This window comes from Protopterus annectens, chromosome 15.part0 (assembly GCF_019279795.1).
Source record: "Protopterus annectens isolate FY-2018-M chromosome 15.part0, PAN1.0, whole genome shotgun sequence".
In the NCBI taxonomy this organism is placed as follows: domain Eukaryota; kingdom Metazoa; phylum Chordata; order Ceratodontiformes; family Protopteridae; genus Protopterus; species Protopterus annectens.
The window spans coordinates 120307719-120335153 of NC_056749.1; the positions used below are offsets into that span (position 1 = coordinate 120307719).

The 27435-nt window shown below is 44.0% G+C and overlaps 1 protein-coding gene across 5 annotated transcripts in view; it reads left to right on the forward strand.

The window, feature by feature from the left end:
• Window positions 1-27435, forward strand: part of PHKA1 (phosphorylase kinase regulatory subunit alpha 1) — a 3177076-nt gene that overhangs the window by 466208 nt on the left and 2683433 nt on the right. For all 5 annotated transcript variants that reach the window (XM_044057561.1, XM_044057557.1, XM_044057558.1 and 2 more), the window contains exon 6: window positions 21245-21327. In XM_044057561.1, the coding sequence (XP_043913496.1) occupies window positions 21245-21327 (83 nt within the window). The remainder of the gene's footprint in view (window positions 1-21244; window positions 21328-27435) is intronic.

Consider the following 27435-nt stretch of genomic DNA (forward strand, 5'->3'; position numbering starts at 1 on the left):
TGTTTTTTTCTTTAGTCAGAATTTAAATAGTAGTTGTATTTAGATAGATTACAAAGCTCTTATAGCTTTATTGTGTGTATTCTGCTATTTAGTCCCTTTCCTTTAGTGTGTGATATAGCTTTTTAGTGGCCTCTTGTTTTAGGCCTAGTTTAAAAGTTTTTGCTAGTTTAGCGTGTGCTTAGTAAGTGACCTTTATCACATTGTTTATATCAAAATTTAGTGTGTAGAGTTTTTCCTGTTTAGTAGCTTAGCCTTCAGTGGTTTAGGAAAGGCTTAGAATTTATAATTACTGTTACAATTTTCTTCTTGTGTGAACAGTAATTATCTGTATTGCATAGTTTATATTTAGTGTGTTTTCTTAGCAGCTATCTCCTTTTTGGTTTGTGTATAGTCTGCTTATATTGTTAGACAATTGTGTGACAGTAAAAGCGTTTACTGTCATATTTATGTGTGTGTGTGTGTGTGTGTATATATATATATATATATATATATATATATATAATTTTTTTTTTTTTTTTTTTTTGAACTGCATTCTGCTGTGTGTGCGCACCTGATTTTAAGACTTCTTGTAGTCAATTACTGCCTAGTTTGTGTCACAGTATTTTTTTCTCAATGGCTGACCAAGAAAAGCACTTCAAGTCTGGGCTCAAAAATTGCCCAAAGTGTGGTAAAAAAATGTGTGTTACAGACAGTCACATTAATTGTTTACTGTGTAGGGGCTCTGCATTTGCAAGACAGTTGTGCCATTTGTCATTTCTTCTCCTATAGGGTCCTGCAGGAAAGGAAGAGGAAACTAATCGATAGAGGCTTGTTGAAGCCTTCATTTCTGGAAGCTTTGAGTGACCAGGATGGATCCAGCAGGTCCTCAAAGTCTTCCAAGACATCAGACTCCAAGTAATCAAAAGTCTTCGACTTCGGCTCCACTGCCATCTGAGCCGACAGTCTTTACCTTTCGGAGCTGGTCCCCAGTCTTGGAACCGGTGTCCGAAGCACAGAAGAGTCCAATTCTCCAGTCAGTACCACCTTTGGTATGATCCTATCGATCATCTATCAGCCTCTCGGATCTGGATGTGGATTGTGTGGTACAGAAGCTGTTATTGGCCCCAGCATTAGCAAAAATGTTATCGTCTTCGACCCAAATGGCTTCAGGGCCGAAGACCATTGCACCGACTCTATTCCTCCTCCGAGCCATGCTGGTCCTTCGGAGCTGGAGGAGGCAGACCTGATGTTAGTGGAACCCTCGTAGCTGACGCCTGCTCCAGTGTCTTCGACTCTGTGTACTCTGCCATCCTCTGTGCCTAACGAGGACTCTAGGAGCTGACACTCTCTGGTCAGGTCCAGGGAGGACAGTCGGACCGACTTTGCCTCTCGGGACCTCGCCTCGGATGAGCTCGGCTTTTCGATGCTATGATTAGAGTCATGTCTCTTAAGACATCCTCTACCTCAGGTCTGCCTTCCTTCTCCCCTAGAGTGCCTGTGTCTGCTTCTGCCTTGCACGTCCTGCCCAAGAGTAGAGACCCAGAGCCTCAGGAAGCCCCATTGGGTGGCGCCTGCTCTTCCAAGACCTCACCAGAAGCTCCCACTGATTTGGTTCCCAGGAAGAGATTGTGTAAGAAGAAGCGCCTATAGTCCCCACAGGAGTCTGTAACATCGGATACTGACTTTGATGAGTCAGAAGGGTCCCCACGGTCCCCCTCTGAGGATATCTCCTTCACAGAGATACTTGAGATCCTTGGGCAGAGGGGCGACTGGCAGTCCAAAATACCTACTGAGGATGAGTCAGTTCTCCTGAAGGCTTTCGGGTCTCAGCCCTCCACCTCCTGGGTGAGTCTGCCCTTCGATGAGCTGATACAGCTGGTCTCACGAAGGGCATGGGTGTCTCCGGATACCATGGAGCCTGTCCCTAGGAGGCCTGATAAATACATTTCTGCCCCCCTTGACAAATCATTTTTGACAAAAGGTGTTCCAGTTGATGCCATGGTGGTGGCGGCAGCCACCAAAAAGGAAATGTCGGAGACTTCCTCGTCTCTCCATCCTCCTAACAGAGACTCCAGGATTATGGATAGATACGGGAATCGCATGTTTAGTTCAATGACCTTTGCTCTTCGTTCGCTGAACTATTTAACCCATTTTACTAGATTGCAAAGAGATCTCCTTAAGGAGATGGGAGATGCTCTTCATGGTACAGTAGCTGCAGGACCTTCTGACAAAGTTGCTGCCCAGCTTGCTACCCTAAATTCTATTGTCAACTCATCCATGCACCTCATCTCTTATGCAGCTGATGGAACGAGTAGGGCAGCGGGTACAAGAGTTGCTCTTAGGAGACATTCCTGGATGCACTTGTATTCCTTCACGGAGCCCTTCCTGGATGCACTTGTATTCCTTCACGGAGCCCTTCAAGTCGTCCTTCGTGAACACTCCCTTTGATGGCTCATCCTTTTTCGGGCCTAAAGTAAAGGAAACCATAACCAGGTGTGAACAGGACAGAAAGACTTTGCCGTCGAGGTCTGTTGTTCCACCCCGTGCCTACCCTAAAGGTCAAAGGGGAGGAAAAATGTGGTTCTGAAAAGCCCAAGGAACCTTTCAGGACACACATGGTGAACCCCCCTCCAGGGGCAGAGGAGGGGGCAATAATGGAAGATGCCACCCTCGTGGCAGAGGGGGTCTGCAACACCAGGGCGACAGATCACTTCTCTGGGAAGCCCTACCAGTGCTCCTGAGAGGAGGCCCGACTGTTCTGCTCTGGAGGCAGTCGTGGGTCACTTATCTTTGTACCCAGACGTCTGGCTCAAAATATCAAAAGACCGCTGGGTACAAAGAATAATTTCCAGAGGGTACTTAATTCCATTTGCCCCCCCCCCCCATCATAAGAAAGATCCCGGACGTTCCACCCAGTTACAGGGAACAGGCAACAATAGAGGTCTGAACATTGCTAAGAAAAAGTCATCCAACCAGTCCCAGCAGACCAGACAGGATCCGGAACTTACTCAAGATTCTTTTTGGTTCCAAAGAAGACGGGGAACTGGAGACCCTTATTGGACCTCAGCAGACTGAACCAATACATAAAGAAAAGTTTTGGATAGTCACGCTTCAGTCAATACTTCCCTTCTTAGGGAAAGACAATTGGATGTGCTCGATAGATCTCGATGTGTACTACCACATAAAAATGGCCAGACCATCCAGGGATTACCTGCGCTTCCAGCTGGGAGCCAATCATTACCAGTTTTAAGCCCTGCCCTTTGGCCTCACTACAGCCCCCAGAGTGTTCACCAAATGCATGGCAGTGGTCACGGCTCACCTGAGACATCTAGGATTCATGGTGTTCCAGTACCTATGCGATTGGCTCCTTACCGCTACCAGCAGGCATCAACTCATTCAGGCCAGGGAATCCACTCTGTCACTCTGCAATCATCTGGGCATTACAATCAACTTAGAAAAATCTGCCTTGTCACCATCGCAGCATATCGTTTTTATTGGGGCAGAGTTGGACTCCACCACTAAGGCTTCCAGTAAAATGTTTGTCTTCTTCGTCAACATGTCAGCATTCTGATATCAAAAGACAAAGCACCAGCATCGGAAGTTCTGAAATTTATTAGGCATGATGGCAGCAGCAATTCTAGCCATACCACTAGCTCGTATGCACAAGCGGATTCTACAATGGCTATTGTTCACTCAATGGTCTTACCAAGAGCTCCCCATGACTTGCAATATAATGATCACAAATTCTTGCAAAAAGGACCTTCAGTGGTGGTTGACCTCACTTCGTCACAATAGGCCACCCATTTGTGTTACCCCCTCCAGCGGTCCTTGACCACGGATGCTTCCGTGATAGGGTTGGGGGGGGGGGCATTTTCAGGGAAAGACTGCTCAAGGCACATGGACCGATCAAGCAACACAGTTGCATATAAATGTCCTGAAGATGAGCAGTACTTTTGGCATTGCAGTACTTTCCTCTTCCTCTGGGTACGATTGCAATTCAGATGGACAACATGTTGGTGGTATGGTATTTGAACAAACAAGGAGGAACCAAGTCTTACCCTCTGTCGCGAGGCTCTCAGAGTTTGTCAGTGGGCTGTTTCCACCCAGCGCTTTCTGTTGGCAACGTACATCCCAGGGATATCCAATGTGATAGCAGACTGAGCAGGGCAATCTTGTTGCCCCACGAGTGGTCCCTTAAGAAAGAAGTAGTGGACATGATTTTCCGCAGGTGGGGCCAGCCTTGCTGCAACCTCTTTGCCAGTCACATGAACATGAAATGCAGAAGCTACTTTGTACGGATTCTCCCTTCGGGCGAAGTCGCAAGGGATGCACTTTTACACGATTGGCCTCTGGGTCTTCTCTATGCATTTTCAGCAATTCCGTTGATACCCAAGGTTCTACAGAAAGCAAAAACCCTGGGAAAGGACCATCATTCTTATAGCCACTCATTGGCCTCGTCAGATTTGGTTCCCCTTCCTTCAACTTCATCTTTAGGAGGATCCTTGGATTCTGGACCCAGTTCCAGACCTTCTGACGCACCCGTCGGAGAATCTTTATCCTTCTCTGCAGTCCCTGAAGCTCGCAACTTGGCTGCTCCAGTTCCCATCGTAGCCAGGTTCCATAACCTTTCCAATGAGACAAAACAGATCCTTTTGTTTTCTCATAAATCTTCTACCAAGAAACTATATCTTAGCAAATGGAAAAAATGTTCTATATGGGCCTCAAAAAATATAGATCCTTACCAAGCCCCTATGGCCTCCATCTTAGAGTTCTTGACTGTCATTTTTAACAAAGAGGCTGCAGCAGCAACTGTTCGGGTTCAATTGGCTGCTATTTCTAATTTTCAACTTGGATTTGAAGGATTGAATATCATGTCTCTCAAGTTATCCAAAGCCTTTCTCAAAGGGACTTTTCATATTCGACCACCTGTGAAATCTCCCTATTCTCCATGGAATCTAAATGTTATTTTTTCCCCACATAATTCTTCCCCCTTTTGAACCAGCTTCATCTTGTCACCTCAAATTTTTGTCTTGGAAGACCATCTTTCTGGTAGCTATTACTTCTGCCACAGAGTGTCAGAGCTCTCCCTACTTGATATTCCATGCTGACAGAGTCTCACTTAGAACAAATCCCTCATTCGTGCCCAACATTTGCACTGAAACCAATCTCAACCAAGTTATTGATTTGCCAGTCTTCTTCCCCAACCATTCTAACAATTTAGAGTATATGCTGCACAAACTTGATGTTCACAGACAGCTCAGATTTTTTTTTACAGAAAATCAAACCAGCTTTTTGTTTCATTTTCAGACTCCAGGGAGGGGAGACCAGTAGCTAAAACAACTCTAAATGGTTATCTGATTGCATCACATTTGCCTATTCAGCTGCCAATATGCCTTTGCAACACAAGATTAAAGCTCACTCAACCAGAGCAGTTTCTGCATCATCTGATTTTTCTGGCAGACTTCCCATTGATAACATTTGTGCAGCAGCCACTTGGTCAAAATCTCATACATTTATCACTCATTACAAAGTTGACAAGGCCTCCAGGGACGGGGGGGCCTCATTTAGATCACGGTCCTGAGAAATACACTCCCGTGAGCCACCCGAGATTGATGGTGCTTGGGATGCTACCCATCAGTAAAGAATGAATGGTGAGATTGAACAACTTCACATAACAAAGTTATGTACTTACCATAACATTCCATGTGAGCTGTTCATCTTGCCTTCATACATCCCTCCCTCTTACCTACTCCTGGGCTGATAGATGACCGAGATGCTGGATCCATCATGGTTACTCAATCCTTCTATTCCTTTCTCTTGGGAGTGAAAGAATGACATTATGGTATTGTTATACGCAGCAAACAAGATCTGAGATAATTCCAGGTGCATCATGGGTTAGGGACTTGGCCTCGAGCTATTTGAAGACCTCAGGCTTTGCAGTTGGCTGTATCTCTGCTCTGAACCCATCAGTAAAGAATGAAGGTGAGATGAACAACTCTCATGGAATGTTATGGTAAGTACATAACTTATTTTTCTGCATCTTGCTGTATGTGTACTATTGTACTGTCTAATTATTGTGTATTGCTTGTGTTTCTGTTGAGCTTTTCTCTCTAGGCCTCCACTGAAAATGGGCTTCTGGCCCAGTCGGACTTTCCGGTAAACAAATGTAAATAAATAAATGGGCTCCAAAAGTGATGGACAGGAAAAAAGACCATCATGTTAGATTTGTGGTAGTAAGCTGCTGCTGGCAAGGGAGAAGGATTATTCTGGCATGTATTTATATTCCACCAAAAACTGCCATTTTAGAGCTTAGGTAACTTTTGGGAGAAATCTGTTTTCAGCAGGGATGATTACTTAATAGATGGGGACTGAAACTTGATTTACAATAGTGAGGCTGTATTAATGGGACTTGGAAGGGAAATATAACGAGAGTAGATTTCTGAAGAAGTCTATGAAAATATTTGATTTTTGAAGATGTGAATTCGGTAGTAGGAAACTTGCCTGCATCATGGAATATTTTAACTGGGCCTGTTCCGAGATATGTGATATTTATGAGGTAGTACGAGCGCCTACAATCCCCCAAAGCATTAGCTGTCCCTCCCATTCTGGCTGCCCTTTTGGATACTTTTTTTGCAAAGCCTGATAGGTTCTGCAAGGTACCCGAGGGTTGCAAATTTCTTTGTAGGAGCCTTTTCTCTGATCCTTCAGTGGTATCAGTTTAGTCTGACAAACCCTCTAAGTTGCTGCCATCTTCTAAGCTGCTTCCTTCTGATGAGGATAGTAGAGCAATGGAAAGGTTGGGCAAGGACCTTTATACTGCCACCACACACCATGTCATTTAGGGCCATTAACTACCAGCATGATATGACCAGCTATAGTTTGGCTCTTCTTTCCCAAGTTTCTAAGTTGGTGTCTGAACTTCCTGATTTGAAGGGAAGGCTTCTGCCTTCTCCTTGTTAGGGTCCACTTCTCAAGTTGCCCATCACTCAGTAAAGTGCAGATATTGTGCAGCTGATGCCTCTTCTGGGGCTGCTGCCTTTGGTCCAGTTATGAGACGTTATTCCTGGCTATGTCTTCAAGCTTTGCCTGATGAAATTAAGGCTAAACTTTTGGATGCTCCCTTTGATAACAAATCTCTCTTTTTAGGACTGCTGTTGCTGACCTACTTAAGCCAGTTTAGGACAAGGGAAAGGCCTTATAGGAACTCAAGCATGTGTTTCTTTCTTTCCCCCGTTCCTAAGTTTCAAGGGAATTGTTCTTCTAAGCCCGTCTGTATTTGTAGGCTGACTCACACTGCTTCCTAAGGGTAAAAAGCGTTCTAGGCATGTTCATCCCGCTAAGTCTACCTAGACACCTTCCTCCCAGAAACCACCTTTTCAGGATAAGCCAGGTTCTTTTTGACATTTGGTCTTCTTTTCCCCTCATGGTGAAGAGGTTTGATTCTGCAATTCCTCTTTGATTAGGGCACCATTCAGCCCATTACTCCCACCCAAGTGGGGAAGGGGTTTTACTTCAGGATGTTTTTGGTTCCCTGGAAGGGAGGGCACATAGAGATCTATTTTGAATCATTCCCTGCTCAACACCTTTCTCAAGATCCCTTGTTTTCTGATGTCCCTTCAGACATTGTTTCCTCTTCTGCTTCCTCAGGTCTTTCTGGTGTGTCTGGAGCTCAAGGATGCATACCTTCACATTCCCATTCATCCTCTTTTCAGGAAGTTTTTACATTTCTCTATCTCTTCCTTGCATTTTTGGCCTTTTAGCCTTTCTACTGTCCAAAAGGTATTCACCAAATGCCTCACTCCTCTTTGCAGGTTTCTGGGTGTGCAGAATCTATCTAGGCAGTCTGCTTATTCAAGCCTCTGTTCCCAGCATACAAGATGTCCAGTTCACTGCTGGTCTTTTACACAGCCTGGGGTTCGCTATAAACCTACAGAAATCCATTCTTGCACCTTCCCAAGATCATGTCTTCCTTGAATGCAGGCTTCAGACAGTTCCCATGCCGGCATCTTTCTTCTCCCCATGCTCTGTCTCCAACAACCTTTTTCCTGTCTCATATGCCTCTGTCGTGGATAGGGAATTTCTCAAGGTCCAGAGTTTTATGGCTTCCACTATTCCCATGCACCCTTTCGCAAGGCTCCACATGACGTTTCACTGGTGCCTCATATCGGTGTGACTTCATCATTGCCACTCCCTGAAATTCATGTTTTTTGTTTTCTTCCTTGGCTCAAGTTTGAGCTTCAGTGATTGATTCTTCAACTCTCTCTCAGTCCAGGGCTTCCTTTTCAAACTCCACTTCCCCATTAGGGAGCTGTTCACAGATGGATGCCTCAGACAGGGGATAGGATTCCTCTTGTGACACCCTAAAGAGGTCAGACCATGTCAGCATAAAAGAGATGAGGGCTCTGTTTTTGTTTCTGCAAGCTTTTCATTCCCTCTTTCATGCTGGCCCCTCAAGGTTTTCACAGACAACAAGTACCACAGTGATGTGGAATGTCCACAGGTTGGTGGGGGGGGGGGGGGGGGCACAAGGGTCCTATCTTTTTTGCAGGCTAGCTTTTCAGGTTTGATATCTAGCTGTCTGGTATCGATTGACTCTTCAGGTGGGTTATTCCCTCAGAACACACCTTATGTTAGACTCTTTAAGCAGGTCCAGAACATAAGCTTACGAATAGATGCTTCATAGAGATGTGTTCCGGACATTGTCCATCTCTCTGGGGTATTACTCTTGTAGATCTTTTCACCTCCCCTCTGAACAAAACAATTCCCTCTATTCTTTTCCAGATTCCCTAGTCCTCTTGGAAAGTGGGCACCCTGTCCTTTCCTTGGAAGGGAAAGTTTCTGTCTGAGTTCTGCACAAAATCAGACAGGACTTCCCAAAATCTGACTGATTCTCTCAGGCCTCTAAGCCAGGCCACCCCTAGGAAATCTGCTTCTAGCCATCATCTTGCTACTGCTCCCCCACCCCAATCTCAAATGCTTAAAATGGCGGAAGATCTCATCTCCCTTATCCGAGGTACTCAAGCCCCCACTCCAAAAAGGAAAAGGCTTCCTTCTCCAGAAATTGACAGACCAAGAGTTTGAGGAATCTGATTATTCTGCCTTTGAAGAGGAACATCCCTTAACTGTTCATGAGGATTCAGATGCAAAGGAATCCATCCCTTCTGCCTCCCCTCCAGAGGACCTCTCCTTTGGGGAAACCCTCCACTCCCTCAGGGAACATTTTCTTTGAGAATCTCAGGACTAGCCACAGTCAAAGAAATGATGAGAGTTTCTGGACCTGCCCCAGCACAGACCCATGGTCATCCCACCTATTCTAGAAGTGGTGGATGATTTTTTTTTTTTCTTGACTCTAGTTTAGCCCCTGATGCCCTGCCTCCTGCTCCAGCTAAACCTGACAGGTACTACAGAGTACTGGATTCTCACAAATACCTGTACAGAAACCCTGCTGCAGACCCTGAGGTCATTACACAGAGACCCAAAGGAACTAAGATTAGTTCTGCCAAGAATCCTCTTCCTTCTGACAAAGACTCCAGAGCTCTGGACAGATGGGGTAAGAAAGTGTACACCTCTGTAACCTTAGCTATCAGAGCACTCCGTTGTTAGTTCCATGTGTTAAAATATCAACAACACACTTTGGAACAATTAAAACAGAAGATTGCTACCTCTCCTGACGGTGCCAACTCAAAAGAGCCGGCAGAATTACTACACTCTGCTTGTCAAGTGGCTAAGTGCTCATTACAATGTGGATATGACACCCTAGAAGCCTCTAGCAGGGCAGCAGTGACAAGATTTGTTATTAGAAGACATGCATGGCTGAAGGAACAACCTCTCCCTGATCATGTCAAGTCTAAACTTATTGATGCACCTCTAGATAAGGAACGCCTGTTTGGGGAAAAAGCAGAAGAGGTGTTTAAAAAGATGGAAGACAAACCAAAATCTATGCAAACAGTAAAAGATTTCAAGTTCAACTGCCCAGATTCAGCAGGAACTTCCCCTCTAAGTACTGGGCCTTCCCTGCACACAGCAGACAGGGCCAAAGTAAGCCCTGCAGGGATAGGGCATCCAGGCCCCTATCCCAGAGCCAGCAAAGAAGCTAACAATAGACCACTTCTGCCTCTAATGCAGGGAGTTCTAAGCCAAGCTTCTATGATAAGCACTCACAATGACTCTCCCTCCCCCCACTGCCCTCCTTTCACTCATCTAAAACTAGGAGGAAGGCTCACCCTCAAGGACAATTGGGTCTTTATAACCAAGGAGCAATGGGTATTAAAAGTAATTTTTCAGGGATACAGATTCTCCTTCAACGAATTGCAAATTCCAAGAGGGTACCCAGACCTCCCCCCAAACCAGTGGGCAGAAGCATTAAAACAGGTAAAAACACTAATATCCCAGGGGGCAGTACAACCTGTACCTCCGGATCAAACAGGAAAAGCTTTTTACTCCAGACTATTCCTTGTTCCCAGAAGAGAGGACACTTGGCACCCTATCCTGGATCTATCCAAACTGAACACCTCCCTTGGTGGTCCCCAAATTCAAAATCCTAACCTTGCAGCAGCTCCTGCCTATGCTCACACAAAATGCCTGGCTGGTGACACTAGACCTAAAAGATGCATACCTCCACATCCCTATCAGGGAATCGTGCAGAAAATTCCTGCACTTCAGGGCAGGCAATCAGTATTTTCAGTTCTCTGCAGTGCCCTTTGGCTTATCTACTGCTCCCAGAGTATTCACCAAATGCCTGGCCCCAGCTATAGCATTCTGCAGACAGAGAAATGTACAGATTTACCCTTACCTGGACGACTGCCTCATTCAAGCTAACAGCAAAGAAAAGTTGCTTCAGGATCTTCTGTTTGTCAAAAAACTCTTAACTTCCCTAGGGTTCACCATCGAGAAAGTCAAAGCAAAACCCCACCAGAAAAATTGTTTTCCTGGGAGCTGTGCTAGATGCAGCAACCCTAATGGCCTTCCTATCCCCAGAAAAGCAGAGCTTCCTGCTTCTCTACTTCACTCAGCTGGCTGCCAGAAGTCACCTCACTGCGAGTAAGTTCCTGCAAGCCCTGGGATACATGGCATCTTGCATCTTTCTCATCCCTCTCGCCAGGCTTCACATGAGAAAGCTTCAGTGGTACTTGAAGAACCTTTGGTGTCAGCACTCTGTCCCTAGAGACCACTCTCCCACTGATCCCTTACCTAAGGGACGAATTTCTCTGGTGGGCAGAGGCCTGTGCCATGAACAAGGGTCTTCCTTCCATCCTCCGCCCTTCCGGCCAGACCATTGCCACCAACGCCTCAGACATAGCTTTGGGCACTCACCTAGCAGGCAGGTGTACCCAAGGCCTTTGGAATGCCCAGCAACTTCATTTGCACATCAACCATAAAGAAATGATGGCAGTGCAAAACGCTCTGTCTTTCTTCCAACTCCTTCTCAGGCCAGGGGTCCTCCTTATAAAAACAGGCAACACCACAGTAATGTGGTACCTCAACAAGCGGGGGGGGGGCACTCAATCTTACCCCCTGTGCAGGTTAGCCACAAGTCTGTGGCTTACAGCCACCTCCATGGGGCTGCACCTAATTGCCCAGTACTTACCAGGGGTCAACAACACACTGGCAGACCACCTAAACAGAAACTTACTGGAGCCCCACGAATGGCAGCTCCACAGAGAAATCTTTTTGCAAATCCTTGGAGTGGGGCACCCCAGTGGTGGACCTCTTCGCCTCACACCTCAACCACCAGCTGCACAGGTTTTGTACCACGGAGTATCACTTCCTAGCTTGGAAGGTGGATGCCTTGACCTTACCCCTGGAGCTCCCTGTTTGTGTACGCATACCCTCCTCTGCCCCTTATTCCCAAGGTTCTGATCAGAATTAGAGAGGAGAGACCAAAGGCCGTCTTTATCGCTCCAGATTGTCCCAAACAGTATTGGTACCCCTTTCTATACAGTCTGACCTTACAGCCCCCAAAGCTGCTTCCACTAAGGTCAGAACTTGACCCAGGAGAGGGGGAAGCTACTGCATCCAGACCTACAGACTCTCAAACTTTCATCTTGGCTCATACACTAAAAACGAACAAGAAGTCACTGTAAAGCAAACGGGTCCTGGACATAATCACAGAGGCTAGAAGGCCCAGCACAAGAAAATCTTATGCAGGAAAATGGAAAAGATTCTGCTCCTGGAAATAATCAAAAGGGGGCAGTACCTCCCAACCTTCCATCCCTCTCATCCTGGATTACTTAGCAGAGTTGCTCAGTTCTAGACTTCTGTTTGGCAACTGGCTTGATTGTAGCCAACACATGGATCAGAAAGAGAGGCAGTCACAAGATCACATACAAGAGTAGTCAACATGCAACTCGGGTAGACTTCGTCCTAGTAAGGAAAAAGCACTGGGACAGGATCCATGATTGCAAAGTCCTTTCCAGTGCAACATTCGGCCCACGGCATAAACCCACTAGTTGCCACAATCAGCTGCACGCAGTGGTCAAAGAAGACTCTTAAGGTCAACAGAGACCAGGCTGAAGACCTGGACGTTGACTTGAGAGAAAGTACAACAGTTCAAGGAATTACTGTGGGCTCTAGCACCCCAGGAAGAGGAGGAAATAGGTGGAGTTGAAGAATGGCAGCGCCCAAAAACAGCATGTGTTAGGACTACAGAAACAATATGTGGCTGAGCCAGGTGTAATAAGAAGGTACATAAGGAAAGTTGGCGGTGAAATGCAGGGGTCCAGGAAGTCATCAAAATAAAAAAGGAGTGCAGGAAGAAGTGGGAGATGGAAAAGACTGACCAGACTAGAAAGGACTACTGGTTGGCTATCAAAGAAGCTAAGAAAGAAGTTGCAATAGCAAAGAATAGGGCATCGGAGGCACTGTACCAACTTCTGGAAAGGGACTCCGTACGGGGCACAAAGACAGAAAGCTAAAGAAGGTAGTCAGACACCCTTTATAAGGGATGCCAGCAACAACTTTCACACCAGTCCAGAGGACATCAAAGGCAGATGGAGTATTTCCAGCAGCTTCTGAATGAAGAAAACCTCACAGACGCTGTACTGCTCCAGAAACAGCCTACAATGAGAGAAGATGAGCCCACCCTAGAAGAAGTAAGAACAGCACTAAGGAAGATGAAGTCAGAGAAAGCAGCAGGCTCAGATGAAGTCACAGCAGGTATGGTAAAGATACTGTGTGAGACAGGGGAGAAATGGCTCCTGAGGGTTCTAATAGCAGTGTGAAGAGAAAGGTGTGTCCCAGATGACTGAAGAATAAGCATACTCGTGCCAGTGTACAAGAACAAAGGGGACATGCTCAACTGTGGGCAGTACAGAGGCATCAAACTCGGTATCACATTGCATGAAAGTTCTGGAGAGGGTGATTGATAAATGGATGCGCAGAGTAGTAAGATGGAAGATGAGCAGTTTGGATTCAGATCAGGATGCAGCACAATTGACCCGATGTTTGCACTGAGCCAGATACACGAGAAGAAGCTAGAGATGAGGAGAAAGTCCAACTAGGCATTCCTAGACTTTTGGCAAGGTCCCAAGAAAGATGATCTGGGCAGTACTGTGGTGGTTTGAAGCCCCAGAAACATTGGTAGAATTAGTGCAGGCTATGAACAAGGACCCAGTGACTCGAGTACAAACAATGTTTGGCCTAACAGAGGGCTTCCCAGTGGGTGTGGGTGTACATCAGGGTTCAGCTCTGAGTCCACTGCTGTTCATACTGGTGATTGACTACATTAGCAAACAGGTTGAAGGGGGTGGGTCAGCAAAGCTGCTGTATGCAGATGATGTGGCAGTACAGGCAGACTCTGAGCTGGAACTTGAGAAGAGGACAGGAGAATGAAATGCAAATCTGAAAGCACGTGGGATACAACTAACCACAGATAAGACGGTGGTGGTTGTTTGTCTTTTCAGCTTTTTCCCAGTTAGGGGTCGTCACAGCGGAACTCTGGTCCACTAATGATTGGCAGTAGATTTTTATGGTGCCGAGTTGCCAGCCCGACGCCCAACCTTCAGTGAAGGCACGCCCATTCACGCACGTCTTTTGGAGGCCACTCGACTGCGGGGAGGACATGCAGACTCCACACAGAGGGCACTCCAGCCGAGAATCGAACAGGAGAACCTCTTGCAATGAGGCAACACCACTACCGCTGTACCACTGCAGCTTGTACAGATAAGACGGTGGTAATGGCAGCAAATTGGGAAAATCAGAAGAAGCTGAGTATAGAGATAGAAGGGAAGGTAGTGGAACAGGTAAACAGCTTCAAGTATCTGGGGGGAGTAGTTGAGGAGAAGGGTAGTCTGAGTGAAGAGGTCAAAGCTAGAATCAGAGGGGCTGCAGCCAACTGGCATAGAGTATCAGGTGTAGTCTATGACAGAAGGATGCCAAAGAAGTTGAAAAGTAAGGTGTACAAGACAGTGGTGCAACCAGTACTATTGTATGGTACAGAAACCTGGGCAGTAAAGGCAGAACAGTTGAAGTTAGAGGTGATGGAAATGAAGTGCCTGAGGAAGGCGATAGGATGCACACTGTGGGACAGACGAAGAAATGAGGACATAAGAGCAGAAGCCAAAGAGACAGATTACAGTGGTTTGGGCACATGTGTAGAAAAGCAGAAGACAATCTGGTGAAGATTTGGGACAGACAGAAAGAAAGAAGGAATGAGGAAGCGAGGACATTCAGCAAAGAGGTGGATGGATTATGTGAAAGATCTCCAACAGGCATGAGTGTTGAAGATGGCAGAAGTGTGACACTGAATCAAGAGAGTTGGCGACAGTTAACATGATACCCCGACCCTGTGTAGAAAAATGAGAAAAAAGGGGGCTGGTGATGATTATGATTGTGCAATAGTGGCCTCTTTTTCTCCTCTATTAAAATCCATGCCTCGGCCATCTCTGCCCATTATGATTCAGACCCACCCCTCTTCTCTCACCCTTTGATTCTAATATCTTGCCTCCCAGGAGACCTCCTTCTCCACCCTGGGACCTGAATTTTGTGTTAGAGAAACTAACCTTACCTCCTTTCCATCCTGCCATTTCAGCATAATTGAAATACCTCTCTTGGAAGACTTCCTTCCTACTAGCTGTCACCTCAGCCAAAAGGGTCTCAGAACTTCAAGCTCTCATAGCTGTTGAGCCCTTCATTATTTTTCATGAAGACAGAGTCTCCCTGAGGACTAATCCCTCCTTTAATGCCGAAGGTGGTATCCCATGTGACCCTTAACAAGGCCAAACACCTTCCCACCTTCTTTCCCAACCCTCAAAACAAGGGGGAAATAATTCTGCACTCACTAGGCATGCACAGACAACTCGGATGCTATCTGGACCGCACTAAGCCATTCAGAAAAAGTGACCAGCTTCTTGTAAGCTTTGCCCCAGGGGCAGAGGGGAAGCACATCTCCAAACAAACCATTTCCAAATGGATTTCACACTGTATCCGTTTTTGCTGCAGATTACATGGGGAAACCCATCTATCCCCAGGTCGATCCGTACCCAGTGAACTAGGGCAACCACCACTTCCACTGCCTTCCTCAGAGGAGTACCTACCAGGGACATATTGGACTCTGCCACCTGGACCTCTGTCCATACCTTTACAAAGCATTGCCACCTACCTCTCATTTCTAAGTCTCGGGCAGGGTTTGCCTCTGCAATTCTGCAGTGCTTCCTGACCCATACTTAGGACTCTGCCTGTCCTTCAACCCTTTACCTCACCTTTGGGAATCCTCCCACAGGTGATGATTGCAAGAGTGAAACACGAAGAACATAGTACAGTTGTGTATACTTACCATAAATGTAGATGTTAGAGTGTATTCACTGTTGCAGTCTTGGTTTCCCTCCCTCCATCCCCCATTTCACATCTTCCCCTAGGGGGAGACATGCTTCCCAAGGTGGCTTTTAGCCAACAGAACCACTTCTCTCTTTTCCCTTGTGCTTCCGGCGGGTTAGGACAAGAAAAACTGATATAATGGCGTCGGCTTCCTTGCTTTATAGTACTGATGACCTGATGTCAGACTACAGCTGATGGCAGCCGGCGCACAAAAACATTGACTCTAGTATTTGTGCTGGCCAAGGGCTACCACAGCAGGGATAACCCAGATGTGATGACTGCAACAGTAAATACACTCGAACATCTATATTTATGATGTGTACACAACTGTACTTTCTAGCTTTGAGGCTGCTCGTTGGTCCTGTCTTCATAGTTTCACTAAACATTGTAAGTTGGGTGTTCTTTCCAGGGCCGAGAAGGCTATTTTGAATGGTTTTGTGGCGGGTCCCTCTGTGCCTTCTACCTCCCAAGCTTCCTCTTGAGTTTTGTACTGTCCCTTAGGTGAAGAATACTGAAACAGTGATGGACATAGTACAGTTGTGTAAAATATTAGTATGACAGTAGATGTTCTTCTGTTCACTGGTACAGTATTCTCTTACTCACTCCTTCCCCCCTCTGTCCTGACTCTTGCTGTGTGTTCTTTCTCCCCGTTGGCCAAGGGTCCCTTCTCTATTATTTATTTTTCTTCTGGATGCACATGGTATTTCTTGGCCCTGAGGGTATTCTTTTCTTCCTAGGGCTTTTTCAGTTCTGAGTGTTTGCACCAGTACTTCACTTTTATACTCAACGTTTTGCACAGGGGACTGGTGTATGACATATGGTGCCTATAAGAGCTGAAGGCTTTGGTATAATGGCCATACATTGGGCTATCCGTGGCAGAAAATCCCGGAGGTGAAGAATACTGCAACAGTGAAGAGAAGGGCATCTACTGTTATGGTAAGATTTTACACAACTGTACTCTCCCTGGGTCTATTGATGGTCCGCCTATGTGTTAGAAGGATGATTGTTGCAATACTCAATTCCCTAGGGAGGAGGCTTGTTTGAAAGTAGTGGTTGAATAGACATTCTAGTAGGCTTGGCAAATCATATTCCAAGTTATTTAGAAGGCATCCTGGGATGTTGTTAGATCATCTGTGCAGTATTTTTAGCTCTGTAGAGTGGAGTGAGGACTTGTTTTTTAGTGATAGTTGGTGGAGAAATGGTAGACTATTTCTTGGGGGGGGGGGGTGATGAAACTGATCCCCTTGTTTAGTATAGGAAGCTCCATTTACTATTTCAGAAGACTGGTTGGGGATCCCTTTAAGGTTCCATACATAACTGAAAAATGCCTTATGGTAATCCTTAACCTGGGAGTGTATTTTTTGCCTCAAAGTTGGCTTTGGTGAACTTGATTAGTCCCTTGAGTTGCTTGTTGAGACTGACGTGGGATTTTTTTTTGTTTTTTTGTTTTTTTTTAAGTATGACACTTCATATTTTTGGACAGGATTTTTTCTTTTTTTGTACAACCCATTTATACTGGGGTTCCACCAAGGGGGCTTGTTTTTGGAGTTTGTATATGCTTGTACAGGGTTTCCATAAAAACTTTTGCATATGCCACCATGTTTTCTGAGTTTGGGTGATGAGCCTTGGAATTCAGCTATGCCATTGCTTAATATGAGGTAGTTAGTCTTAGAAAAGTTCTTAAATGTTTTTAGGGTTTGCTGGGAGTTCAGCCTTTGTATTTATTTTAAGTGTGACTGCTTTGTGATTTGATCTGACCTGTGAGGACATTATACAAGGGGGAGTGCAATGTTCCATCATAGTAGGTGTGCCAACTAGCTCTTCCAGGGTGTTTGCATTGACAAAATCCAGGTATATTTGAACCTAGATGTTAGTGATTGTGTATGTATCCCTGTTTATGGTGGAGTAGTTGAAATCACCCATGAATATTATGTTAGGATGAAGTGTGAGTGACTTTAGTGCATTCAGTTATATGGTATTGTTATCTTGGGTCATGGAAGGGGGTGTATAACTAGCAAGGATGTGTTATTTGGATGTACCCAAGGTTAGTTAGACATAGACAATGGAGTAGCTCAAGCATGTCTGACTGTTCTTGAGGTGTGCTGACTTTTTACACAGATTGATAGACCTCCACTTCTTGACACTTGTGCAGTAACTGGTCTAAATGTGTAGAAGTCATTATTGCCTTTTACTACAGGGTTGTCTCTGATAGCTTTAAGCCATTTCTCAATAAGTACACATATGTCCAGGGTGAGGAGTACTTCAGGGAGGGGATCTTCTTGTTGAGACTCCTAGTATTGAGCAGTAACAGCATTTGAATGTGTAAACTGTTTTGTAGTAACCTGTCATATTAGCCTACCCTGATAACCACGGCGTCCTTCCTTCCGAATATGCTTTTTGCTTTTCTTTCCTTTCTCTTTCTGGGTAAAGGCAACAATGTGTACTTTATACCCTGCTGTGTTCTAGCAACATGTTCACTAATCTTCAGAGCAAATACTTGTACCACAGCTCATTTTTCCTTTCTTATATTTTAAATATCACTCTTATAAAATTAGTTACTAGAATAACTGGACTTGCATTAACATTAATTCTTAATGCTGTGAAATCTGAAAGTCAGATGTTTGCAATTTTTTATTGGCTTCAACTCTGTAATTTTCCAGAAAATCCCAAATGTTACATGGAACAGACCAAGTATAGGGAGAAATATGGACATTCTTTAAAACTCTGGATAGTTGAGAGGCATATTCTGATCCCAGCAGTTACTACAAATCATTCTTGTTAAGTAAACACACAGTGTAACATTTAGTGTGTTCTTACTGCTCCACTCATTTTTCAAAGTCAGGTCATCCCATTACATTCAGTTTGACAGTTCCTCTTACCCTGCTACTGTCAAACATTTCACCTGGTCTACCCATCACAAAGTTGAAAGGAAAATAAGGCTGCATGTTTTTTCTTGCTCCGTATACAATCCACATCGACATATTTTGAATTTCTATGTCAACTTTCTCTGACCTTGGCATTTAAAATAAATTTAGCACGAATGGCTTCAGTTACTTTTCATTCACTTTTTTGCTACCGTACCTTTCTTCTATGACTGTCACTTCTCTGTGTCCTCCTCAGGTACCCATACTCTTTCTTGTTAAACAAAATGCTTCTATTCTAAAATTATATCTGGATTCCCTTATTTTTCATTTTAATTGAATGTATATCCTAAAATGCATCATTTCCATGCCACTTGATTGAGCAATGACCATCACTTTTTGATATGCTCAAGTCATATTAATTTTCCTTTAGTTTGAAGCAGGATATGTGACTCAAAAATGAAGTAATATTGCTCATGCTTTTTTTATATCCCAATTTGAATTATGTATTCAACATTTCAGTAATAAATTCTCTGTATTTAACAATACATTATTAGTCGTTTTGTAAGCATTCTAGTCATGACAGTTTCCTATAACTATTTATTAAAATTTAAAACTTTCAAAGTCTGAGCTTTGTGATTTATGTTAGCAGGCTAACTCTTCAGTACCATGAAGGCTGTATTACCTCAAAATAATTGTAAATTTCTCACCCTTGTATCTGCAGAGTCCCATGATGGAAGCATTCCCATGCTTTAAAACCTTATTCTATTTTTAGTATAAGAAAAGTATTCTTCAGTGCTATACAATATTTTCCTGTTTCAGTTTTCAGGCTGCTACAGTAATTATTGGGTACCTTCTTTCATATACTTAAATTCAAACAAAAATAAGTGAAAGGGAGGCCCGTCTATTGTTCTCCTTCAGCTATTGTAATTCTGACAACTTCTTACTTTCATAAAAAAATCTTTAAATTAGATGTTACCATATTTTCATCTGATCTCTACATTGGTCAGTCTTCTAAATTAAGTCATATTTTCACTTATAGCAGTTTACAGTCAAAACAAAGACATTTAAATCTCTTGTGACATCTTTCAGTTGTGTTACACAGAAAATAGTCTCCCTTATCCGTTTGACTCGTACTGTACCTCCCGTTCCTCTTCTACTTCCGGTGAACTTGCTCAGTGACCTGGATTTGCACTCCCTATGTAATCGGTTTGTTACTTCATGAAATGAATGTCCTGTCAAGTTCTTCATGTTTTCCACCACTTCCTCAGCATTAGTAAAGGGAAACTCTGCTTCCATAGGAAAAAAGGCTTTCAGCATTGCTAGAAAGTCAACCTGTATTTCAGTGTCTTCATCTCTTGCATTCCTTAGTAGCATCCACAAATTGGTTCTGCTGAAAAGTCACATCTGAGTAATCATGGGTTCATATGCACTGTCTGACCCAGTACAAAACTTTTGTCCTGGGTGCCACAGTCACAAAATCTGTTTTGAAATAGTAACACAAACTGCACCAAAGTAATACTAGATTTGCTGATTATGCTTTAAAAACTCTGTAATATAGCAGCAGCAAACACATTTTCTGAGTTGCTATGATTTTATAAAGCTAGTCTGCTAGGTCATCTTAGTTTTAACACACTTTTGAAGGGTTCAGTCATTCCTTTCCTTACTCTCCCCAGACAGTATCAAGTTCTTTCTTCAAGCTTTATCCCATAGTGTGTTTAGCTGCTGTTCCACATTTTATTTTTGACCACCTAGTTCTGTTGCTTTATCAGCATCATGATGCTCTCTTGCATGCATAACCTCCATTGTCACCTCTGTTTTATTTCCTTCAAGCAGGCCTCAAGCCACATTCTGCCTCTTCAGACCAACTGGTGGTACTTTCACATTCACCGGAGTCAACATTTGCAGTAGGTGCTACTCTTGTTGACTTTTGTTGTTGCACTCTTCTCCCATTATCACATTTTCAGCTAAGGTATACATGTTTTCCGCCATTATGCAAATATCAAGATCTTCATATATAATACTTGGTTATGTCAAACAATGTCTGATAGAAAAAGATCATTTTAATCTGATATATGGAGCAAGCAGGGGAGTCAACCATCTTCTTTAGTTGCACTGAGACTAAAAGTAGCATTTTGTTGTTTTTATTCCCATCTGCTGACTTACTGTATTGACATAGCATGGTGGTTCATTTTGTGTTTGCTCAGTTAAGTTATCGTTTTACCTCACAATTAGTGGCTGTTGTCTGTTTTCCCTTATGGTATGGTACTGTTGATTAAGACACTACACTAATTTTTTAACCTTTAAATTTTGCATAATTCTGTTTCACACGCATTGCTGTAAAGGCTACATTTTGGTTTCTTTTAATCAAACTTTTACTGTTGGGCTAAATTGGTTACACAAGTGTAGTATGTGGTCTTTCAAGTAATATGTCATGACTGTTGTACTGTGACAGTGTATTGTAAAGGTATGAGTTGAACTTTGTACTCTTAGACAGATGCCAGTAATATGTGCTGTGCAGGTTTACAGGAAAGCTGTCTTACACATGCTTTGTAATTCAGACCTTTTCTTGTTGCATCCTTTTTTTCCAGGTCTTCACATTATTTACACACTGGATGAAGTTAGCCTCGTGCAGAATCTTGTGTTTTACATTGAGACAGCTTACAAAACTGCTGTAAGTATTTGGTACATTACATGTACTCAGACATTACTTAACATATTACTACAAATAAGTGCCAGATGCAGCTCACAATTTCATAAAATGATCTTGCCACGGTATAGCTTAACCTTCCTGAGATAATGCTGGTAAGAGTAGAAATCTGGAACCATAGGGAGGGTGTAGTTGTTTTTTTGGAAAATATAGAATAATTAAATTGGAAAAGCAGTAGGAGTGAAATCTTTTGAAATAGTTGCATCTGTGATCGAATGTGGAACGATGTGCACATCTGTTATCAGTAAGTGTTGGACAAGAATTTATTCTGACCAGAATGAGAAGGGTTATCACTGAAGAGAGTGGCAGAAGGATGGGAATGACACTGCAGTCGCATATTAAAACTTGAACAAAAGTAGCAAAATAGCCTGCAGGATAACAGTGTACGCAGACAAGGAGATGGCGATGGGGTAAGAAGTAGCCAGAATAAGTTCTTCAGAGCTGCATTTGACAGTCTTCTGCAGTGGGTAGCTGTTGAGATTCATTGTAGGGATTTGTAGTCAAGTGGTGGTCACCATAAATGAGTATTAGTTACAGGCAGTCATCTACCCATCCAGAGCTTTGGGTGTCACCAGAGCAGTCTGGTTCCCTCCTACTCTGAGGATGTCACTGGGCCACAAGATAGAAAAGAAATAGCAGCCTAGATCATTTTCAGCTGTTTGTTTCATCCTGACTTCTTTTCTTCTTGTATCCTTTTTTGTGCTAGAAAAAAAAAAAACTCTGAATTTTTTGTTTTTCAATAGCAAAAATATTTAACTGGTCTTGCATTCAGTGCACATAACACACCATAATATTTTTTAAACTTTCCTTTTTGCGGAATACAAACTAATCAGTAAGCATGCCAAACCCAAAGCAACTTTATACAAAAGATCCTGTTTCTTAAATAATCAAACTTCCTTGCTTTTCCCACTATGTTCTGCAATTCTAAATGTTTTAATCCAAATCTTTAACAAATCATTTTCCTTGTTTTCTACTGTATGTTTTGTATTGGTTCCAACTTTGTCCATTTACCTACTACAAACTTTTCCTTTTGTATCCTTTTTTTACCTCTAATTCCTTAATTTCATCCATTTTATTAACTTCTTGCAGTTCAGGCAGAAGTCTCATCTTTCATTTTTTTCACATATTGACATTGTTTCTTTAGTCCAGCTTTGTTATTAACATCATTTCCTTAGTTAGACTCAGTTGTTCATCTGTTGATCTGATGCTGTGTCACTATTGATCACGGATGGATTTTGGATGTGACCTCTGATCCAAGCAGGCAGATGAAAGGACAGATCAAGCTCCTCCCCTTCCCATAACCCCCTGCTAACCCACAGCCTTCCGATCTCATTTGCCACGACTTTGCTTGGCCGTGTATCCTGTAACTCATGCTAGACTCTGTACAGATAAGTGAATTTTTTTCCTCTTTTCTCTGGGGTATTCCTCCTTTTGGTAGTCCTTTTACCCCTGTCTTTTTAGTCTTGGTCTAGTTTGGTTTCCTCCCCTCCCAGTAGCTTTTTAAGTTCTCTCCTGTGGGTTCCCACCCTTTTTTCCCCTGGGTCCTTTGGGTAGTTTCTTAGCTCCCTCTGTTACCCATTTTAGCCAGGTAGATGTTCTTCGTGTTTCACTGTTGCAGTCATCGCACTTGGGTTATCTGCCTGCAGGTAGCCCTCAGTCAGCCTGAATACCAGAGACTTAGTATTTCTGCGTTGGTTGCTGTCACTTCAGGACTAACGGTCATCAGGGGTTTAAAAATAGGTAGCCAACGCCATTACATCAGTCTTTCTTGCCAAGGAGCCCGAAGCAGAAGCAGTTTGCCCGAGTGACGGTCGGCTGCTACCTGAGTTTTCGTTTCCGAATTGAATCATCCTGAAGTCTTCTAAAGCTAAATATCCTGTTGGGGATCCTTTTTTCTTGCTCTAACCAATGTCAGAAAAAGTTAACAATTGTGTCGCCTGTGGAAAGCAAATACCACACTGAGATTTCCATTCTTACTGCGTCACCTGTTTAGGCCTAGACCACAACGTACCTCGCTGTCGGTTTTGTGTTTGTTCAACGCCCAAACTATTTGTCGTCAGGCCCTCATTGTCACTAAATACTTTCACTCTCTATCTCTGTATTCCAAAATGGCTTCAGGTAAGCCATCTGACTACCGATCTTCCGAAAAAAAACGTTAGGATAAAGACAGCGCGCAGGTCTAAAACTGCCGACGACGCTTTCGTTAAGCTAGTAGCCAGTTTGCTGGTACTCAGTGAGGCACTTTCATAGCCCCTGATGCCTGCTTCGATGGATTCGCAGGCTGCTACCGAGACCCATTCGGTATCCGGTATACCACGAGACTCTTCTTTGACTAAGGAACCTGTGGATGTCTCTACCTTGGATGGGTACGGAGCCACTGTGCAGGCACCAGATACTCAGGAAGTTCTTCGTATGACTGATATTCGACACAAACCAACGACTTCTATCGTGTCTTCAGTTCTGTCTAAAACTACAGAGTTTCTAAGGCCAAGAGTACAAGCTACACCTAAAAAAAAATGACTACTCAAGCACCTGCTTCCTTGCCACAATATCAAATGCTTAAAATGGCACAAGACCTGATTGTGCTGATTAGAGGAAGCCAGCCTTCCCCTGCTAAGTGAAAGAGACCTGTCCCCAGCAGCTTTAACAGACCAAGAGTCCGAAGACTCTGAGGTTTCTGAATATGAAGACACGCCTTTATCTGCTTATGAGGATTCAGATGCAGAGGACTCCATTCCCTCTGCATCTCCTCCAGAGGATTTTTCTTTTGGTGAAAGCCTACATACTTTGAGAGCATTTCCACTGGGAATGCAAGGATTATCCTCAGTCCAAAAAGAGACTCAGAATTTTTTTAAATTTGCCACAACATAGACCTTTAGCAATCCCTCCAGTTCTGGATGATGCCTTTATGGAATCCAGTTTAACGCTTGATACTTTACCCCCTGCTCCAAGGAAAACCACACAGGTACTACAGAGTCCCTGACTCTGTCAAATTTTTTTCAAAAATCCTGCTGCTGACCCAGAGGTAATTTCCCAGTGGCCTAAAGGTATAAAAGCAACTACAGCTAAGAATCCCACCCCTTTGGACAGGGATTCCAGAGCTTTAGACGGATGGGGTAAAAAAGTATACACCTCTGCAACTCTCACCATTAGGGCACTGAATTGCCAGTTTCACACGCTGAAATGCCAGCAACATATTATGGAACTTATTAAGCAAAAAATTATCTGCCTTTACATACTGTGCAGAAAATAAGGAATTACAGGAGCTTGTGTATTCTGCAAGCCAAGTCAGCAAGCATACCTTGCAATGTGGTTTTGATGCCCTAGTAGCATCTTGCAGGGCAGCAGTCACTGGTTCTGTACTGAGAAGGCATGCTTAGCTTAAGGAGCAGACCTTGCCCAGACCATGTCAAATCAAAATTACTAGACACTCCTTTGAACAAGGACAATCTGTTTGGCACCAAAGCAGAAGAGGTTCTTAAAAAGATGGAAAAAAAAGCTAAGTCTATGCAGACAGTCAAATATTTTTTGCAAGTGCAGCCTCCAAGATTCAGTAGGCATTGCCCCTCGCAACAGTCCCCAGTCAAAAGATTGTATTCCTGGGAGCAAGTTTGGACACAGCATCCCAGATGGCATTCCTTACTCCAGAAAAACAAGTCTGTCTGACTGGCTACTTCACTCAAATGGCAGGGTTCATGGTCTCTTGCATTCTACTCATTCCATATGCCAGACTGCATCTGAGGAAACTTCAATGATACTTAAAAAGTCTTTTGGTGCCAACATTCTCAGGACCTGGAAACCATCATACCCTGTCTAAGGAAAGATTTTCTTTGGTGAGCAGCAGCATGCAACTACAACAAGGGACTTCATTTTACACAACCCCACGCCACCCAGACCCTCACCAGAGACGCATCATACTATGCCTGGGGTGCACATCTGGATGGCAGGTGCATTCAGGGCCACTGGAGCCCACAACATGTTATTGGATTGCTTAAACAGAAAATGATGATAATTCCTGACTGCGCTGAAAATAAAGAATTACAGGATTTAATGCATTCTGCTGAACAGGTTGGAAAACATACTTTGCAATGTGGATTTGATTCACTAGAGGCCTCTTACAGGGCTGCTGTTACTGGGTCTGTGCTCAGAAGGCATGCTTGGCTTAAGGAGCAATCTTTGCCTGATCATGTTAAAGCTAAATTGTTGGATGCTTTCTTAAATCAGGACCACCTGTTCGGCAACAAGGCTGAGGAAGTTCTTAAAAAGATGGAAGATAAAGCTAAATCTATGAAGACTGTTAAAGATTTCTTACAAGTTCAGCCTCCTAGATTTCGTAGACAGTGGCCCTCTAAAAAATGGTCATTTCCAGCCCCCTCCAGGTCTTCTCAAGCTAAACCCAGACACAGCAGAAACCCCAGGTTTCAGTCCCAAGGGACACACAAGACAAGGCAGTGGGGGGTTTTAACACCCAAACCTGGGAGCAGCAAGCCCCCCCCCCTATGGAAAACAATCTCGATGACTTGAGTTTAAGACTTCCAAGCACTTCCCAACTGAATGCTCCTTTAGGCGGAAAGATTGGTCTGCAGGCCAGAAACTGGCAACTCATTACCCAGGACAAATGGGTTTTAAATATAGTGTCCCAAGGATACAGATTTCATTTCCACACGTTACCAACACCAAGCGGGTGGCCAGATCTACCCCCAAATCAGTGGGCAGAGGCCCAAAATCAGGTACACTCTCTCTCTTAAACATGGGGGCTATTCAGTTGGTACCAGAAGAGGAAAAGGGACAAGGCTTCTATTAGAGACTTTTCCTGGTACCCAGAAAAGGCAATACATGGCGTCCTATCCTGGACCTTTCTATTCTAAACACCTTTCTGGTGATTCCAAAATTCAGAATGCTGACTCTTAACCAGCTGCTTCCTATGCTAGGCAGGGATGCATGGTTGGCAACACTGGACTTAAAATAAGCATACCTGCACATCCCTGTCAGGGAGTCTTGCAGAAGATACCTACGCTTCAAAGCAGGCTACATGCACTATCAGTTCTCTGCACTGCCCTTTGGCTTATCTACTGCACCCAGGTATTCACAAAGTGCCTAGCTCCACTCATTGCATTTTACAGGCAAAGAAATATTCAAATATACCCATACCTGGATGATTGTCTAATTCCGGCAGAAAGCAAGGACATTCTCTTCAATCATCTGGTCTTTTTTCAAAGGGTACGGACTTGGAGCAAGGTTGAATACAACTTCCCAGATGGCTTTCCTCATGTCAGAGAAACGTATACATTTGACAACTTACTTCAAGTGGCCACAAAAACCCCGCTATCTGCAAGGCAAGTACTGCAAGCTTTGGGGTTCATGGCCTCATGCATTCTTCTAATTCCATATGCAAGGCTGCATATGAGGAAACTACAGTGGTATCTCAAAAGCCTATGGTGTCAACATTCACAGGATTTGGAAGCAAGGATTCCTATCCTACCTTGCCTACGCTTAGAGTTCCTTTGGTGGGCGGAGGCCTGCCACCAAAACAGGGGACTACCATTCACATTACCCCCTGCCAAGCAAACCTTAACAGACCCATCAGACTATGCATGGGGGGGCTCACCTGGCAGGGAAGTGCATTCAGAGCAAATGGAACCCAAATCAAATGCAACTGCACATAAATCAAAAGAAAATGTTAGCTGTACAGAATGCTCTGACAGCCTTCAAGGACCAAATTCTTCCAGGACAACTAATGGTAAAGACGGACACCACCACTGTCATGTGGTACATAAACAAGCAGGGAGGTATACATTCTTACCCCGTCTGCAGACTAGCCATGGCATTGTAGAACACAGCCTTGAGCTACCAAGTGAATCTACAAGCTCAATTCCTGCAAGGAAAACTAAATACATTGGCAGACGGACAAAGCAGAAACCTCATGGACCCGCACGAGTGGAAACTGGAACCAAGGATTTTCAACATGTTGACAAGCAAATGGGGGAGCACAGATATAGATCTGCTTGCCTCTCCCCAGAACCATCAACTGGACAAATTTTGCACAAGGATTCTCCACAAGCAAGCTTGGAA